The 15367-nt window shown below is 43.6% G+C and overlaps 1 protein-coding gene across 1 annotated transcript in view; it reads right to left on the reverse strand.

Annotated features, from left to right (window-relative positions):
- Positions 1-15367, reverse strand: part of LOC126271618 (hatching enzyme 1.2-like) — a 129261-nt gene that overhangs the window by 11556 nt on the left and 102338 nt on the right. Inside the window, exons 10-11 of the mRNA XM_049974166.1 lie at positions 9116-9206; positions 8932-9039 (exon numbers count right to left, since the gene is read on the reverse strand). Coding sequence (XP_049830123.1) covers positions 8932-9039; positions 9116-9206 — 199 coding nt within the window. The remainder of the gene's footprint in view (positions 1-8931; positions 9040-9115; positions 9207-15367) is intronic.

Genomic DNA, 15367 nt, shown 5'->3' on the forward strand with positions numbered 1-15367 from the left:
GGAGCTCCATCGCAGTCTTTAACACTGGTAGCATGCCGCGACAGCGTGGACGTGAACCGTATGTGCAGTTGACGGACTTTGAGCGAGGGCGTATAGTGGGCATGCGGGAGGCCGTGTGGACGTGGGGCGTGAGGTCTCCACAGTACATCGATGTTGTCACCAGTGGTCGGCGGAAGCTGCACGTGCCCGTCGACCTGGGACCGGACCGCAGCGACGCACGGATGCACGCCAAGACCGTAGGATCCTACGCAGTGCCGTAGGGGACCGCACCGCCACTTCCCAGCAAATTAGGGACACTGTTGCTCCTGGGGTATCGGCGAGGACCATTCGCAACCGTCTCCATGAAGCTGGGCTACGGTCCCGCACACCGTTAGGCCGTCTTCCGCTCACGCCCCAACATCGTGCAGCCCGCCTCCAGTGGTGTCGCGACAGGCGTGAATGGAGGGACGAATGGAGACGTGTCGTCTTCAGCGATGAGAGTCGCCTCTGCCTTGGTGCCAATGATGGTCGTATGCGTGTTTGGCGCCGTGAAGGTGAGCGCCACAATCAGGACTGCATACGACCAAGGCACACAGGGCCAACACCCGGCATCATAGTGTGGGGAGCGATCTCCTACCCTGGCCATACACATCTGGTGATCGTCGAGGGGACACTGAATAGTGTACGGTACATCCAAACCGTCATCGAACCCATCGTTCTACCATTCCTAGACCGGCAAGGGAACTTGCTGTTCCAACAGGACAATGCACGTCCGCATGTATCCCGTGCCACCCAACGTGCTCTAGAAGGTGTAAGTCAACTACCCTGGCCAGCAAGATCTCCGGATCTGTCCTCCATTGAGCATGTTTGGGACTGGATGAAGCGTCGTCTCACGCGGTCTGCACGTCCAGCACGAACGCTGGTCCAACTGAGGCGCCAGGTGGAAATGGCATGGCAAGCCGTTCCACAGGACTACATCCAGCATCTCTACGATCGTCTCCATGGGAGGTCTCCATGGGAGTGTGATCATGTGATGTATCTGACCCCAGGAATGTGTCAATAAAGTTTCCCCTTCCTGGGACAATGATTTCACGGTGTTCTTATTTCAATTTCCAGGAGAGTATTTATTTAGGTAAATAGCGCGGTTACTGGTTTCGAACTGGCAAGTTCATCATTAGACGGCTGTTCACATGATTTTCAAGATACACTTTACATTATTGTCCGTTTCCAATTTTTATTCTTCCACTGTGGTGAAATATTATTGGTGTGTTGTTGCCCTACGGTAGAAAACAGTGCTAGAAGTGCCCTATGTGCAAATAACTAACCTTCAAACGATGAAATTTAGAGTAAATAAATATTTGAGGTTATGTGGTTATGGTACTTACGTCGAAAATTACGCGCGATTTTGTTGCGAAGCTGCAGGATTGTATTTTTCGAAAATTCCAAAATATATCGAGAACTTATGTAATTTGTACACCACCATATTGTGCAAAGCACCACACACACACACACACACACACACACACACACACACACACACACACAAAGAATTTGCCGCAGTTATCACAAAGATTACAGATTTACAAATACAACAGTGTCAGAGACGTTCTCTCTCAGAGACATCACATTATACACATTGCTTTGATTTCACAGTTTGACTGTTTTTAAAGAATAACATAACGTAATGAAAATTAAAACTCAAAGATAAACCTTACATCATGAGCATATAATATTACATCATTGTGTTTTATTTTCCATTACGTTATCTTATTCTTTAAAAACAGTCATACTGTGAAATCAAAGCAATCTGTATATTGTGATGTCTCTGAGAGAGAACGTCTCTGACTCTGTTGTATTTGTGAATCTGCAATCTTTGTGATAACTGCGGCAAATTCTTTGTGTGTGTGTGTGTGTGTGTGTGTGTGTGTGTGTGTGTGTGTGTGTGTGTGTGGTGCTTTGCACAATATGGTGGTGTACAAATTACATAAGTTCTCGATATATTTTGGAATTTTCGAAAAATACAATCCTGCAGCTTCGCAACAAAATCGCGCGTAATTTTCGACGTTAAGTACCATAACCACATAACCTCAAATATTTATTTACTCTAAATTTCATCGTTTGAAGGTTAGTTATTTGCACATAGGGCACTTCTAGCACTGTTTTCTACCGTAGGGCAACAACACACCAATAGTATTTCACCACAGTGGAAGAATAAAAATTGGAAACGGACAATAATGTAAAGTGTATCTTGAAAATCATGTGAACAGCCGTCTGATGATAAACTTGCCAGTTCGAAACCGGTAACCGCGCTATTTACCTAAATAAATAGAAATATTAATAGTGGCTGGTTCCTGTCTTCTTCTTAGTAAGAATTAACTTACATTATTAGTGGCAAATATTGTTTTTGAGAAAGAACTTCGGTTAATTTACCTTTTATTTTTCTTTTATTTACATGTTTTGTATTAATATTTATGAGGAGATAACTTTGTATAGATTCTTTGTCCGGTTTGTGATGCATGACAATGATAGTACATGCCACAACCACTCACAACAACATTTAATTGCGCAAAGTAGCTAGTTTATCAGTGGGAACAGAATCAAAAATGCGTCACTGAATATCAGTGTCCTATGTTCCCGTCAAGGAAGTGGAGGAAACAGCTCGAGATATTCCCACTGAGGCAGTTTAACGTAACATTAACGTGGTCACTATTTCGTTGCGTGAACTTCAGGTAAAAACCATCTTTGGCAACAACTTAATATAGAAGTTATCCAGTACTTTCACTTACGCACTGAATGATCTGTTACGCTACACATGGCTACTATAGGGCGACAGGACATAGTCATAGCATCATACTATTGCTGACATTTCACATAATAATTGCGCTGTGCTAAAGCTGTACGTACAACTGCTCGGAAGTCCTGCAATTGCAGTCTGGAAGCAAAATTACAGAAGTTATGGAAAAATTTGTGTAACATTTTGAGCTAAAAAACATAAGACTTGGTAATCAAAACTGGATGAAAAAGGAAAAAGACAATAGCTTTCAGGTTCTCAATGTAGAAGACACGAAAACGAAATCTATGGTATAAAACATCAAACATGGGACGACAATGCAAGAGAAAGTCAACTGACATGGGACGACAATGCAAACGGAAGTGAGTTCACATGGTTCAACAATTTAATGAGTTAGCTACAAGTTTGAAAACGATCTTACAGAGAAAATAGAGACACAAAATGGTCTAACAAAAATATAAGAGATAATAGGAAAACTTGAAAAGAAATACTTAGAGGTCATTGACGTCTTAAAAACAGATCTGGACAAAAGGCTGCAAAATTCTCTTCCGTGAATGAACAGATCCTGAAGGAGTTATTAAAATTCAAATAAGGGATGGATCAAAATACTAGAGAAGTGGAAATTGTGCAGTAGGTAATCTGAATTAAGCGAACAGGAACACAGAAAATGAATATTTGAATAAAAAGCTAGAACACTAGGCAAATAGGTGCAAGAAAGTAAAAATCGCTTCAGGAAAATGACAGAATGGTTTCTTTGAAAGAGCACGGCCGATTTTCTTCCCATCTTTCTCTAATCCGAGCTCGTTCTCCGTCTCTAGCGTCCTCGTTGTCGACGGGACGTTAAACACTTATCTCCTTCTCTTTCTGCGCAAGAAAGTAAAACATAGAATTAAATATATCTATGCTCATCTGATCCTCGAGCAAACCAATAGCTGGTAAGAGAAAGTTGGAAGTAGCCATCGCAGGAATGCTAGGACATTTGGGTACTTTAGAGAAGAAAGTGCAATGGAAAGGGTTGACAATGAGGCTACAAATGATAGCGGTGAGGGAAAATCGTTTTTGCAATTTACAGAGTAGGTAAAATAAAGTTGTCCCAGAAAATATTTCATGCACCTTACGAGAGGAGGAACGCATCATGTAAGTTTGGTTGCCTGGTCAAGGCGCATCAAAAGTTTTGTGTGTCAATTTTATTTCGACCCCTCTCTTTTAGACGTTGATCTGACGGGAGTTTATATACTGTAGCATTCATTAATGTGTTAAGAGGTGCGTTTATTTAAATTATATTGGTCATATAAGGATAAGCTACACAAGCTAGAGCTTCATTAAAGAGAGATAGTGCTGACTCAGGTGCGAACACACCAGGAAGATATAAGATTAAAGAAGTTACAAACGATTTCGTAAAGTAAATTTGGTCTGAGAATGTTGCGAAAAGAGGTTTTACACAGGCACCTCGTTACAGTATGTAGTCAGGAAATATATAATGGTAGGGCGAACGTATTTGGACTGACCAGTTGATAATAACTATATGATAGGCAATCTGATGGAGAAATTTTCACTTGCCAACGATGTTACAAGGTGTCGTGTAATAGGAAAATTGATGATTTTCTGAAGACAGTGGGTGAAGTTGATATATGGGATGTAGATCACTATGGCTACGATTTTAAGCATAATGACGGAACTCATGACGACGGGACGCATGCTATGAGATGGATCCAAATGACTGTAGTAGCAGAGGTAACAGAGGTTGTGGATGGTTTAGAAGAGGACACCAAGAGGGTATACATTACTCAAGGGGGAAAACGAGTCATCGCTTCAGTAAGTGCCTGTAGCGAAGCAGATCAGAATAAAAGACCAAAATGTAACGTAATTCAATATCATAATGATAATAATGATAATAGCAGTTGTTGTAGTAGTAGAAGTAGGCAGTCAATGCAAATAGTAAATAGCGGGCCTTATCAGAGCAGATGGAAAATAAACTAGGAATATACAGGTGCGAGAATGCACAATAACCGCAGTGAAACGAAAAAGCCATGAAGGAATGTATGATGGAATTAACTGCGGAAGACTGGAAACATATAGAGAGAGAAGAGTAGAAATGAAAAAAGTGAGGCGGCCGCTATAGCCGAGCGGTTCAAGGCGCTTGAGTCCGGAACCGCGCTGCTGCTACGGTCGCAGGTTCGAATCCTGCCTCAGGCATGGATGTGTGTGATGTCCTTAGGTTAGTTAGGTTTAAGTAGTTTTAAGTCTAAGGGAGACTGATGACCTCAGATGTTAAGTCCATAGTGCTTAGAGCAATGTGAAGCTTTTATTTATTTATTTATTTTGACAACTTGGCTCCATTGCTTCGTGGGTCTGCGTCACACTCGAACTCTACCACCAGCTCTTACCAACTAAAATTGGGATTCATCTGACAAGGCTACTCTTTTTTATGTCGCTCATAACAAACACCACGTGGACTTTGTTTTCAAAATTTAATTTTCGTAATAAAAAACAACAATGCATTGCTTACTAGACAAAGAACTACTATTATATTTCAAAAACACAGTTCTTTGTAGACAGTTTATGTCCATGTAAAATTTTTGTTTAACAAAATGTAAACAAACATTGTGACGGGGCATATCTTGAAATGTATATTCTATTTTATGGCTTTATAAAATATCTGTCATTATCCTCTCTGAATGCGTGGTTTAGTAACGACATCTACTGATAAAATGCTCTCGACTTCCAACCGCGGAAAGTGGTTTAAAATCCACGAGCTTTCGGGCAAGTACTCCTCGGCCATTGACAAGTGGTGACTGCCTTTGGTTGTTTCTTCCGTTATTATACATCCGTGCTGCCTTCTATGAAGTGACTGGTGCTCACTCCAGCGCCATGTAAGGCAATGTTTCGTTGCCTGTCCGCCACGTCCGCTTCGGTCTTCAGACGGCCGGTCCCAAGCTGTGTTTAGCTGCAGGTCGCCGTCTTTAATATTGGCTTTGTCACTCATTTTTATCTCGACCTCTTCTTTAATAACCCTGTCCCTGAAACTAGTAGTCTAACTAACAGTTTCAGGGACAGCGTAATTAAAGAAGCTATCGAGATAAAAATTTGTGACAAAGCACTCAATAAAGATGGTGGATTGCAGCTAAACACGGCTTGGGACCCGACCAGTCGGAAGATAGATGCCGGTGCGGCGGACAGGCAACGAAAACATTGCCTTATATGGCGCTGGAGCGAGCACCAGTCACTTCACATAAGGCAGCGCGGCTATCTAAGGACGGTAGCTGCAACCAATACAGTCACCACTTGCTAATCGCCGAGCAGTAAAAATCTTGTGGATTTTAAACCATTTTATGAAGATGTAAGGCGAGAGAATTTTATTATTATTATTTTTTCTTTCACTTGTTTGTAACCATAAGAAACTAAAGATGATTACTGTTTGTAAAACTGGATGCTGCTATAAAACATTATTTCGATAAAACATCTTCGAGAACATTCCGCAAAACAATGCTGTGCTGTACTACGTGATGTAAATCAAAGTATGTGAACGCGAGGCGTTGTGGGGCTGTGCCAGCTATGATTCGTAGTCATTAGTGACGAACAGGATGCACCAGAAGGGGAAGGCGGGGCTTTCGCGGCGAGGCATTTCGGCGAGGCAGGTGCCCTGGCACTGTTAGCGTAGTAGCTCGATCACGTAGTTTGTGATTGTATGTGGATGAGAAGGAAGTCTTTTCGGGCGAGGATCTCCCACTGGCTTAAGTTAGGGTGATTTTTTAGTAGGCGTGTGTAGTGAACTCTGACGTCAAACAGGGATAGATGGTATATGATTGGAGCTAATAGACTTCTATAAACTCATCACAGTCGAACAGCAGGATTCAGTGAGTTGAGCGTTTCTCCCCTAGCTTATAAGTGTAGTGTAGAGTTTGAGAGTTTCTGTCGCTGGTTTCGAGTGGCATAATTTTTTCCCAAGCAGCCCACACGATTTGTCAGTTTTCTGCGCAGTATTGCGGTTCTCGTGCATTGCTGTGGATATAGTTATGTAATTAAAGCATGATAAGGTGAGTTGTATAGTTAGTTCTTGTGATTGTAAGCCGTCCTTATGCAGCGCTATGCATCTAGTTGTGTAATTAGGACCGATCTTTGTGATTAATTGTGTATTGTATGTTACCGGGGACCTAGAAACGACGGAGAGGTTCCGTCCCCGCCGCAGCCACAGTGGTCCACAACGCCACGACGACTACCTCAGTCCACTTCACCCCTCCGCCGCCCCACACCGAACCCAGGGTTATTGTGCGGTTCGGCCCCCAGTGGACCTCCCCCCCCCCCCCCCCCCCCCAAGTGAACGTCTCACACCAAATCAGCGTAACCCCTATGTTTGCAAGGTAGAGCAATGGTGGTGTACGCGTACGTGGAGAACTTGTTTGCTCAGCAATCGCCGCCATAGTGTAACTGAGGCGGAATAAGGGTAACCAGCCCCCATTCGCCGAGGCAGATGGAAAACCATCTAAAAACCATCCACAGACTGGCCGGTTCACCGGACCTCGACACAAATCTTCCCGGAAATCCGTGCGTTAGACCGCCAACCGTGTGGGCCGATTAATTAGGATGGATATTTGACCAGCTTTCCACCCAATAGAATCAGGGTTCGATTGGTTGATAAGTTTTACTTGCACTGAGTGTTTGTGCAATAATTATTTTCATGTGTTTAAACGTTGTGAGCGTCTCCCGAATGCGAGTCTAGTGTGCTAACCACTCCTCGACCTCGTAATTTACGAGTTTTTTGCGTCTCTGCACATTAACGTTATGTATTATTTACGAGTGTTTTTGAGATCTGTAAACTGCATATTGTGACTCCAAGCACGTTAGGGTGAGTGTTTTGCATCAGCGTAATAAATAAATTAGATGAAATCGGTAGCTAAATAATTTGTCCAAAAAATAAATAAAGTACACTGTTTCCTCCCTCCAGCAACCGAGGACAGGCTGATTCGTTTTTCACACCTATTTTCCCTCCCTCCAGACCGCCGGCAGGGTTAGTGTTTTCTATCAGCGTAATAAACTAGGTGACATACGTCCCTCGATGTAGGGGCCTATGTAGAAAATGTGGTTGGATGACCTTTGAAAGTTGTTGAATCTCACGTAAGGCTGGCCTAGGCGGACCTGAGTTTTCTTACAAAAGTGCGAATGTTTGTGCCCGGCAGACGTCAGTGGTGAGAGTAGGCTAGTCCAGTGTTGTTTATAGTACCAGCGCGCGACAACGTGACATATCGCGAAGCGCAGACTCTTGTGGCGGTAACATGACACTAATGCTGTAGATAATAAGTTATGTTCAAATTGAATGTAAGCTCTTAGAGGAAAAAATTCGAAATTCGAGGAAGATAGCGAGCACACATGATGGTGGTAGTGTTTGTAATTGTTTAAATAAAGACTTATGTCCAGTGCATGTAATACAGCTATCGATATCTCAGCTTCTTGTAGTGGTAACACAACACTAATGCTGTAGGTAGATAAAAAATTTAAACCAGTTTAACGAAATTTAAACACATCTAGAGAAATTATATTCGAGTTAAATGAGCAGCCTCTAGTGGGGGCGACCCCTTAACAACTCTGCTCAGCAAAATTTTCCAAGAGGATGGCTAACAAAATTGATGGTGGTACTGCTTGTAATTGTTTAAAGAAAGAGTTATGTCCAGTTCCTATGACGAGGTGGGTTAGGTTAGTGGAGGTAGCCCAACTGCCCTTTCTTTCATGCCATTTTTTTAGTGCCTAGGACGATGCGACTTAGGTTAGTGGAGGTAATCCAGCCGCCCTTTCTTTCCCACTATAGGTAGCTCAATTGACCTATTTCCCCGCCAAAATTCAAAATTGTCATGAGTTCGTAGGATGGGGTGACACGTTAGTGGAGGTAGCCCAATTGACCCATCTTCACACCACGTTGAATGACGTCAAACGCTTCATCAGCTAACGTCACGGCCACCACATTGTATTTGGGGTGACGCTGCCCCTGGGGTGACCTACTTGGGGCCGCGTCCCTGTTGCTCCACTACTGGAGACCGCTCTTTCCGTAACTTTTGGATGTACCACATTAGCACACTTAAGAACTTAAACACTATGTAAATGTTGATAAAAACTGCAAGTACGTCTTATATTTTTGGAAAGAGGATCACTTAAAGTTGAAGACTCACCGCAGAAGCGGCAGGAGAGCGCGCAGTGTGTCCGCATCCAGTAAGGGCTGCGCCGGCACTGGCCGATGCGTGCCCAGTAGTTGCAGAAACGGTCGCTGTCCGTGCAGACTGCTGAAACAGAGGAAGGCGTCTGCAGGGCGCGCTCACCATCAGGTCAGCAGGCAGGAACACTGAGGGTACTCACCAGGGCGCGGGGGCGGTGGCGTGGGTGGTGTGGGCGGCCTCACCAGCGTGTTGCGACAGCCGTACAGCAGGTTGATCTTGGCCACGTCCACCTGCAACATATGCGCGCACGTCACCAGCTCGCAACGGTAGCTCCACACCTTATCATGCTGTCGAGGACTATTTTGACAGTGACTGGGCTAAATAACACGAACACCTGATAATACAAGGAAGGTTACTAGTATTACGGCCAAGTATTACTACAACTTCCGAATTGAGAAGCTGTTGTCGATATATAAAACTATTCATTTACGATTCCTCACCATTTGATGTGGACATCTTCAGAATTGAACCAATGTCAACAACCGCGTAGATAGCTTAATGGGCCCGAATATTTAGTGGCGTTATACAGGGGGCGACAAAAGTGATAGGATACCTCTTAATATCGTTCCGGCCGTCCTTTTCTCGATGTAGGGCAGCAATTCGACCTCGCTTGGACTCAACATGTCGTTGAAAATCCCCTGCAGAAATATTGAGCCATGCTGCCTCTGTGTCCGACAATAATTGCGCAAGTGTTGCCGGTGTTGTATTTTGTACACGAGCTGACATGTCTATTGTGTCCCGTAAATGTTCGGTGGGATTCATCTGGAATGTCAAATCATTTGCTTCAATTGTCCAGAATGTTCTTCAAACAAATAGCAAACAATTGTGGCCTGCTGACACGACACATTGCCATCCATAAAAATTCCATCATTTTTTGGAAGCATGAAGTTTATGAATGCCTGTAACTGGTCTCTAAGTAGCCGAACATAACTATTTCCAGTCAACGATGGGTTTAGTTGGACCAGAGAACCAGGTCCATCTATGTAAGCACTGCCTACACCGTTATGGAGCCACCACCAGCTTGCACAGTGGCTTGTTGACAACTTGGGTCCTTTGCTTCGTGTGGTCTGCACCACTATCGAATCCTACAATCAGATCCTATTTCTGGACTCGGGTGTCATCTGATCACCCACTGTTTCCCAGTTGTCTAGGGTATAATCGATATGATCTCGAGCACAGAAGAAGCGCTGCAGGCGATGTCATGCTGTTAACAAAGGCATTCGCTTCGGTCGTCTGCTGCCATAGCCCATTAACGCTAGACTTCGCCGCAATGTGCTGAAACATACTTTCGTCGTACGTCCCGTATTGATTTCTCCTCTTATTTCATGCAGTTTTGCTTGTCTGCTAGCACTGACAATTCTAAACAAACCTCGTCTCCCTACCTGGTTAAGTGAAGGCTGTCGGCCACTGCGTTATCCGTTGTGAGAGTTACCGCCTGACATTTGGTACTGCCGTCACACTCTTGACACTCCGAATCTCGCAATACTGAATTCCCCAACGGTTTCCGAAATAGAATTTCCCATGCGTCTGGTTCCAACTACCATTCTGCGTTCAAAATCTGTTAATTCCACTTCTGCGGCCATAATCACGTCGGAAGTCCTTTCACATGAATCACCTAAGTGCAAATGACAATTCCGCCAATTCACTGCCCTTTTAAACCACGTGACAAAAGTCTCTGTAGTAAATGTTTCCCCCTCGTACTACGCTGCCATATATTTTTTTCGTACACATAATAACGAGCTGAAGCTCCTACCCAAAATATTGCGCCATGTATGTTAACGATGATGATTCAAAATTTGTTGGCATATTGCACGACGTGAGATGTTTCAGCTATCGCCATCATCAGACTGAGATCGAATACAACATGTAAGTAGGGTGTTTAGGTTTTTTTATTGGTAACGCCTCATAGTGCTCTGTATGAAAATCACTGGCTGTGCTGTGTGCAGTCAGTGGCTCGTTGGCATTGTTGTAATACTCGCCATTGTAGTGTTGGGCAGCTGGATGTTAACAGCGCGTAGCGTTGCGCAGTTGGAGGTGAGCCGCCAGCAGTGGTGGATGTGGCGAGAGAGATGTCGGAGTTTTAAAATTTGTAAGACTGGGTGTCATGAACTGCTATATACATTATGACTTTTGAACACTGTTGAGGTAAATACATTGTTTGTTCTCTATCAAAATCTTTCATTTGCTAACTGTGCCTATCAGTAGTTAGTGCCTTCAGTAGTTCGAATCTTTTATTTAGCTGGCAGTAGTGGCGCTCGCTGTATTGCAGTAGTTCGAGTAACGAAGATTTTTGTGAGGTAAGTGATTTGTGAAACGTATAAGTTAATGTTAGTCAGGGCCATTCTTTTGTAGGGATTATTGAAAGTCAGATTGCATTGCGCTAAAAATATTGTGTGTCAGTTTAAGCACAGTCTTGTAAAATTTTTCTAAAGGGACGTTTCATATGGCGACCCTGCCAGGATTCGAACCTGAAATCTTCTGATACACATCCTCAGGGGGGTACACGCTTACTTTGTGTACCATGTGTCTGGCAAACACAAGGAGTATTTGCTTATACAACTTTACAAATCGGTACCATATTTCTCTAACACACAAATTACACAGCTATCTGATCATTTAACTGAGAGAGACAAACATTTTTTTAACTACGTCAGTGACAGATATTTACGCAATTACACAGCTGGATGACTTCACACATATGAAACTGTATTTTGTCTGTACTTTGTGACATGTTCATATTTTTTCGGAACCATTGTGATACTATGAGTGCTTTGAATTATGTATTTGGTATGGGATCATGATTTTTAAAGTACGTTTGAGGTATATGACACTTTTGAAATGAGCAGAGAATTTTTTTTTTATGTTTAAAATATTGAGAAAGCTACGACGATTTTGAGATGTGACTGATCTGTTATGATGTTATTATTACGACAATGATGTGTATTATGCTGTTGAGCTATGTTTATGATCAATGAGATGATGCTATATGAGGAATCTGATTACGCTATGTGTTTATTATGATGAAATATTGAAGACGTGTTATTGAATATGTATATGTGTAATAAGGTAAGGAATAACGAGCAGCGGTTAGGGACTCTGGTTTGTGAAAAAGGTTGTTGGTAACCAAAAATCGTACCTTAAGAGTTATGAAATGTATGTAAATGCTTGATTGTATTACAGTGCCGACGAAAATTTTTTGGACACTGTTATATCAATAGGATTTTGTATCTACATATTTGTAACGCAAATTCTCAACCTGTGGAATTTTTTTATATGAGACTGCCACTGTAGCACAAACTCTTGTCGTAAATATTTCAGTAAGAAAGGTAAGTGACCGTGGCGTAATGAGTTTTGGGCGCCCAGCTGAGAGGTAGTCGTCTGACAAAAGAAAGTCATTAGGTGGAGAAAAAAAGAGGCCATTATCCTCGCTATTGACATTCCTTCGTAGAAAGCATCGCAAATACGACACGCTCAAACTTGAAAACACATGATTATACTGTGGAGCTCTTAATTTATGATATTTACTAAAATGCCTAATGAAACGATGAGAAACATTTCACGGCTAATGTCTTGCTAGTTGAGAGAAATGCCATATGGCGTGCTTTATGTATTTATTTACTCATTTTATTTAATATCTAGTTTCTAGCTGCACTGCAGCATTGGTTCCAATAAAATTTACTGGATGTACTAACATAAATATTTTATGCCTACAGATCCAGTAAATAATAACTTTACGATGTACTTTAAAAAAACGAAGGAGCACAAAAAGACATTTCTCTTCACAGAAATACCATACAGAATTTTCTTTTCAAGTACATGGTAATACACTCCTGGAAACTGAAATAAGAACACCGTGAATTCATTGTCCCAGGAAGGGGAAACTTTATTGACACATTCCTGGGGTCAGATACATCACATGATCACACTGACAGAACCACTGGCACATAGACACAGGCAATACAGCATGCACAATGTCGGCACTAGTACAGTGTATATCCACCTTTCGCAGTAATGCAGGGCAGGCTGCTATTCTCCCATGGAGACGATCGTAGAGATGCTGGATGTAGTCCTGTGGAACGGCTTGCCATGCCATTTCCACCTGGCGCCTCAGTTGGACCAGCGTTAGTGCTGGACGTGCAGACCACGTGAGACGACGCTTCATCCAGTCCCAAACATGCTCAATGGGGGACAGATCCGGAGATCTTGCTGGCCAGGGTAGTTGACTTACACCTTCTAGAGCACGTTGGGTGGCACGGGATACATGCGGACGTGCATTGTCCTGTTGGAACAGCAAGTTCCCTTGCCGGTCTAGGAATGGTAGAACGATGGGTTCGATGACGGTTTGGATGTACCGTGCACTATTCAGTGTCCCCTCGACGATCACCAGAGGTGTGCGGCCAGTGTAGGTGATCGCTCCCCACACCATGATGCCGGGTGTTGGCCCTGTGTGCCTCGGTCGTATGCAGTCCTGATTGTGGCGCTCACCTGCACGGCGCCAAACACGCATACGACCATCATTGGCACCAAGGCAGAAGCGACTCTCATCGCTGAAGACGACACGTCTCCATTCGTCCCTCCATTCACGCCTGTCGTGACACCACTGGAGGCGGTCTGCACGATGTTGAGGCGTGAGCGGAAGACGGCCTAACGGTGTGCGGGACCGTAGCCCAGCTTCATGGAGACGGTTGCGAATGGTCCTCGCCGATACCCCAGGAGCAACAGTGTCCCTAATTTGCTGGGAAGTGGTGGTGCGGTCCCCTACGGCACTGCGTAGGATCCTACGGTCTTGGCATGCATCCGTGCGTCGCTGCGGTCCGGTCCCAGGTCGACGGGCACGTGCACCTTCTGCCGACCACTGGCGACAACATCGATGTACTGTGGAGACCTCACGCCCCACGTGTTGAGCAATTCGGCGGTACGTCCACCCGGCCTCCCGCATGCCAACCATACGCCCTCGCTTAAAGTCCGTCAACTGCACATACGGTTCACGTCCACGCTGTCGCGGCATGCTACCAGTGTTAAAGACTGCGATGGAGCTCCGTATGCCACAGCAAACTGGCTGACACTGACGGCGGCGGCGCACAAACGCTGCGCAGCTAGCGCCATTCGACGGCCAACACCGCGGTTCCTGGTGTGTCCGCTGTGCCGTGCGTGTGATCATTGCTTGTACAGCCCTCTCGCAGTGTCCAGAGCAAATATGGTGGGTCTGACACACCGGTGTCAATGGGTTCTTTTTTCCATTTCCAGGAGTGTATTTTTTTTTACAATAAGTTTTTGTGGTGCACCACTTTAATTATATAGACATTAAGATGTGAATAGACATTTCCCTTATCTGCATTGTTGTTATTACTGTGATATTTTTTCTGCTTGAGCTTTGTCATGTTTAGATATAAGTTATTGCATTTGCTGCTGCTTGCTTTGCCAATCTGCATTTTTTATTATTGCTGTTTGTGTTAATTATTTTGTGCTGCTGCATTGCCTCGTCCCTTGGTTTAGAATCTGAGCTCAGTAGATTTAAGTTAGCTTAAGAGGGAGTAGACTATAAGAGAGAACGAGTTGTGATGAATTGGAAGAAATGCATTGAGAAGTTATACAAAAAATGTACAGAAAGCAGGCATATGTAGGATTTTCTTGGAAATAAATGATGAGGTAAGATACTGGAAAATAAATAATGAGGTAAGAAATATGTGAACATATAAATACAGAAAGCGTGCTTGGATAGGATTTTTTTGGTGGAAACAAATGTTGAAATAAGACGAAGGATCTATGGAATGAAGTTTTGGGTTGGACTACAGTACCAAATGCTTCACGGAAAACAAACCCTGCCCTTTCCTCTTGTGTTATCCCACTATGTGTTTGTGTACCCTTGGGTATTTGTGTTCTTCCTGTCTTTATGTGTTTATCTGATGAGAGTTACGTTGTAGAATTTTTCTGATAATATGTTATTTACTTTGTAAAGATGTTTAGACATTGTTTATCTGTTATGTTTTGTTGCTCATATGTGAAGTTGATGTTTCAAAAGTTATTCTGATCTTTATGTACACTCCTGGAAATTGAAATAAGAACACCATGAATTCATTGTCCCAGGAAGGGGAAAATTTATTGACACATTCCTGGGGGCAGATACATCACATGATAACACTGACAGAACCACAGGCACATAGACACAGGCAACAGAGCATGCACAATGTCGGCACTAGTACAGTGTATATCCACCTTTCGCAGCAATGCAGGCTGCTATTCTCCCATGGAGACGATCGTAGAGATGCTGGATGTAGTCCTGTGGAAGGGCTTGCAATGCCATTTCCACCTGGCGCCTCAGTTGGACCAGCGTTCGTGCTGGACGTGCAGACCGCGTGAGACGACGCTTCATCCAGTCCCAAACATGCTC

The sequence above is a fragment of the Schistocerca gregaria genome, chromosome 1 (genome assembly GCF_023897955.1).
Source record: "Schistocerca gregaria isolate iqSchGreg1 chromosome 1, iqSchGreg1.2, whole genome shotgun sequence".
NCBI classification, from domain to species: Eukaryota; Metazoa; Arthropoda; class Insecta; order Orthoptera; family Acrididae; genus Schistocerca; species Schistocerca gregaria.